Source organism: Ammodytes marinus (assembly GCF_949987685.1).
Source record: "Ammodytes marinus genome assembly, chromosome: 8".
Taxonomy (NCBI): Eukaryota; Metazoa; Chordata; class Actinopteri; order Uranoscopiformes; family Ammodytidae; genus Ammodytes; species Ammodytes marinus.
The window spans coordinates 2,714,404-2,719,403 of NC_137212.1; the positions used below are offsets into that span (position 1 = coordinate 2,714,404).

At 39.6% G+C, this 5,000-nt stretch overlaps 1 protein-coding gene across 1 annotated transcript in view; it reads left to right on the forward strand.

Annotated features, from left to right (window-relative positions):
* Positions 1 to 4,471: 4,471 nt before the first annotated feature.
* Positions 4,472 to 5,000, forward strand: part of tspan1 (tetraspanin 1) — a gene marked incomplete at its 3' end in the record, with an annotated part of 27,478 nt that continues 26,949 nt past the window's right edge. The window contains exon 1 of the mRNA XM_080032782.1: positions 4,472 to 4,531. Within this exon, the coding sequence (XP_079888908.1) occupies positions 4,475 to 4,531 (57 nt within the window). The 5' untranslated portion in view covers positions 4,472 to 4,474. The remainder of the gene's footprint in view (positions 4,532 to 5,000) is intronic.

Consider the following 5,000-nt stretch of genomic DNA (forward strand, 5'->3'; position numbering starts at 1 on the left):
TCAAGCAATACAGACAGGTTGAGGAAAAGGTGCACTGTGTAAGCTGATGCAGTACTTTATCTTCTAGTTAAAAGCTTGGTTGAAGAGTTATACAAACAGGGAGATGTGTGTACTCGTGCAATGCTGTGATTGTTGTTATAATAATGCATTTTATTTTTATTTTTTTCAACCTTTATTTCTACAGGTAAATCCCATTGAGACCAAAGACTCTTTTTCAAGGGAGACCTGTTTTCCTTTCCCACGTTACCATTCACACACCGATAGCAGCAGGCTAACTATCGACACTCACACGAGGCAAGGTGGGTGAAGTGTCTTGCCCAAGGACACAACAACCATGACACAGGTGGCAGGGCGGGGATCGAACCTCCAACCCTTTGATCATCGGCCGACCCGCTCTACCAACTGAGCCACAGTCGCCCCTTTTTAAAAAAAAGTTTTTCCTCTGATGATGATGATACATTTTCTGTAACAGTAAAAACATGCATCCTGCTTGATCCATAATCAATAATCAATAAAAAACTCAAAGTTTCTTGTAATCACTATCCATCTATCTATCTATCTATCTATCTATCTATCTATCTATCTATCTATCTATCTATCTATCTATCTATCTATCTATCTATCTATCTATCTATCTATCTATCTATCTATCTATCTATCTATCTATCTATCTATCTATCTATCTATCTATCTATCTATCCATCTATCTATCTATCTATCTATCTATCTATCTATCTATCTATCTATCTATCTATCTATCTATCTATCATTTTAAGGGTTTGGTGTGTAAAACAATGGGTGCATTCCAATCCCCATACCTCCCTACTATTTAGTATGCCAGAAAAAGATTTAGGATGTCCCAATACATGCACGTCAATTGCAGTATGCCAAAAATACCTAGATGCCCCACTGACTCCAATAGCATTTTGAAGTGTTCGTCTTTATTCTTGACATTTCTCGACGTAACAAAAATAAATATTCCGTATAACTGTGGCCCTAAAACTCTTCTGTAGTTTAGTATGTAGTGTAGTAAAAAGACTAAAACTCTTCTGTACTTTAGTATGTAGTGTAGTAAAAAGACTAAAACTCTTCTGTACTTTAGTATGTAGTGTAGTAAAAAGACTAAAACTCTTCTGTACTTTAGTAAAAAGACTAAAACTCTTCTGTACTTTAGTATGTAGTGTAGTAAAAAGACTAAAACTCTTCTGTACTTTAGTATGTAGTGTAGTAAAAAGACTAAAACTCTTCTGTACTTTAGTATGTAGTGTAGTAAAAAGACTAAAACTCTTCTGTACTTTAGTATGTAGTGTAGTAAAAAGACTAAAACTCTTCTGTACTTAAGTATGTAGTGTAGTAAAAAGGAAAAAAGTATGTGATTTGGAACGCAGGGGATGATTTTATGAATATATTTGCGTGGCAAAAGACGAAAGGGTCAGATTTTAGTTTCCAACATAGACGTCATAACTACGCCTATACCAATGTTGTGCAACACATTACGTCACCCTCCGCTATTCATTTCACTCTCCGGTTTCGAATTTTGAGGATTATATATTTTTCTTTTCAGAGTTTGACAGTTTCATATCAGACTGTAGTGTGTGTGTGTGTGTGTGTGTGTGTGTGTGTGTGTGTGTGTGTGTGTGTGTGTGTGTGTGTGTGTGTGTGTGTGTGTGTGTTGACAGGCTATAATACATATTTATCTTTTCACACCTATAATCCCTTAACAGTACATATTGTGTTGTGCATTTGTGTCAGAGAGATAGAGAGAGAGAGAGAGAGAGAGAGAGAGAGAGAGAGAGAGAGAGAGGGAGAGAGAGAGAGAGACAGAGAGAGAGACAGAGAGAGAGAGAGAGAGAGAGAGAGAGAGTCATTGTGTGCCTGGGTCATAACAGCCACTCAATCCTCTCTCTACCTGAACATGAAACTCCATTATATCACCTCTGTACCTCACACCCAAAACAAGTGTAAGAAAAACCAACCAGGAATATGACTAAATAACACACACACACACACACACACACACACACACACACACACACACACACACACACACACACACACACACACACACACACACACACACACACACACACACACACACACACACACACACACACACACACCTACCATCAGGCCATTGCTATATAGTCACTCTAGTTAAGTAAACGGCTTAATTCCCACTGCCTTAAACATATTAAAGATGGAAAGTCTGTCTGTCTGTCTGTCTGTCTAACTTTCAAGCAATAAAGTTTTCTGGATTTGAATCTGAGCAGCAGCATACACCTGCTACTGTCACCTGTATCCTCGAGGACCACACCCATCCCACACACACACACACACACACACACACACACACACACCTATCATACACACACACACACACACACACACACACACACACACACACACACACACACACACATAAACACACGCACAAACAATCTCTCTCTCTCTCTCTCTCTCTCTCACACACACACACACACAATAATGACACAAACACACACACACAATCTCTCACTCTCTCTCTCTTTCTCACACACACACACACACACACACACACACACACACCTACACCTACACACACACACACCACAAAACCACAAACACCAAGCCTTAGGGAAAGCACTTATCTCATTTCTGAACTCTACACGTATATATTGAGACTGACTCTTTGCACTCGCCTGTAAGCACAGCAGTCGGAGAAGTGAAACGTTTTTTTTTGCGAAAGTCGTGTACTTGTTTCTATTTGTTTTTTTAGCTCAGTTTTGCTTTATGAAACCTGGGAAACAGACTTTTGGACATTAGGACATATAAGCACACTAAAAAGGTAAGGTATGATTTTTTTTTGGTAGGCAAAATCGTATTTTTTCTTCATCAAGTACTGGTCAATTTTGAGATTTCTTGTCTATTTTTGCTTCCATAACATGTCTTCTTTCATACTAGTATAAATCTCTATCCCAACTGCCATTTTCTCCCCAAATCCTCCCCCCCCCCCAGCTTTAAAGATGTAGTGCGTAACTTTTTTCTTTTCTTTTGTTTTTATACTAATGAATAACTGTTACATTTGACACAAAGTTGATTAAGCCTATTATCAGCTCCACAATACTCTCTCTCTGTATTTCTCAGTATGGCAACATGGTCCAACATGTACATTCAGGTGTTTATTTGACTAAACCTTGTCTGTTTGCGTCTGTATATTCCTCCTATGCGACCGTCTTTAACGGACATTATCTTAACATGTGTTATTTTCAATACTAAATTCTCAACTTCTAAAGCACTTACATCAACTAAACTTTCCATAATCATTCTCAGCACTATTCTGAAGGTTATTACAGAGGGATTTGTTCATATGTAGTTAATTTGTCTGATTTATGAGACATTTTGTTCTTAAAAACGTCCCCAAAGTGCATTTATAAGACTTGTACAAAGTCTTACATTTTTTTTTGATTTATAAAATTAATAAAGGCTATATCCAAAATATGAGAGAGAGTGTGTGAGAGAGAGTGAGGGGGGGAGAGAGAGAGAGAGTGTGTGAGAGAGAGAGAGAGAAAGTGAGTGAGAGAGAGGGAGGGAGAGAGAGAGAGAGAGAGAGTGAGAGAGAGATAGACAGAGAGAGAGAGAGAAAGCAAGAGAGAGAGAGAGATAGAGAGAGAGGGAGGGAGAGTGAGAGAGAGAGAGGGAGAGAGAGAGAGAGAGATAGACAGAGAGAGAGAGAGAGAGTGAGCTAGACAGAGAGAGAGAGTGAGAGAGAGAGAAAGCAAGAGAGAGAGAGTGAGAGAGAGAGTGAGAGAGAGAGAGAGAAAACAAGAGAGAGAGAGAGAGAACGCAAGAGAGAGAGAGAGAGAGAGAGAGACCGAGAGAGAGAGACCGAGAGACAGACAGAAAGAGAGAGTGACAGAGAGAGAGAGACAGAGATTTTAACAACTAGATTTCTGGTTTTAGAGAGACGCAAATGAACGAATAATTAATTGGATATTGCCAAATTTGCATATTAATTCAAACATTTGCCGAAAAAATGACAAGCAATCACTTGAAATGTTTCTCTCTCCCATTAACAGATATCTTTAAGTGTGTGTGTGTGTGTGTGTGTGTGTGTGTGTGTGTGTGTGTGTGTGTGTGTGGCGGTGTGTGTGCGTGTGTGTGTGTGTGGTGGTGTGTGTGTGTGCGTGTTATCATTAAGACCCATTGTCAGTAATGTCATTTTCACAGTAATTTCCGCGGGATGTGGGTCGGATGTAATATAACAGCGTGCATGTGTAGATTGGCTTCATCGACTTTGCGTGTGTGTGTGTGTGTGTGTGGCGCTGTGTGTGTGTGCCTGCCTGTGTATGTGTGTGTGCGTGTCTCTGTGTGTGTGTGTGTGTGTGTGTGTGTGTGTGTGTGTGTGTGTGTGTGTGTGTGTGTGTGTGTGTGTGTGTGTGTGTGTGAATGAGAGATAGAAGGTAATTCATCTTCTCCTTTTTTATTACAGATTAAAATGGGCTGCTTCAAATTCGTCAAGTTAATGATGGTCTTGTTCAACTTGCTTATCTTTGTGAGTATGTTTCCACTCTGATTGCATAAATATATATACGAGTGTGTGTGTGTGTGTGTGTGTGTGTGTGTGTGTGTGTGTGAAGGGGGGTTGTTCGTTGATTGTGTGAAATATGTACATGAATGTTGTAAGTGTATTAAAAAAAAATTAAAAATAGCGTTCCACACAGAAATGATAAAAAAAAAATAAAGCTACAGTGCGTAACTTCTGTCTCTCCCCCCATTGAGGAATTCTGAGTAATTACAACAACGCTAGTCGGTGCATCGCCATCTACATGAGGTAAAGCCTTCAGTGATGGCACATGGATTTTATACCTTCTGCTGTACGTCCAGTTTTTTTTTTCTTAGCAGTAGAATCAACAACTGAAACATTTCTTGGGCTCTTCTTGGGGATTTTTCTGAGCTCCTGCACCAGTGTCGGGGGGGAAGAGGGGGGGACACCAGTTTGTAAACGCTGCCATACTGAGAAA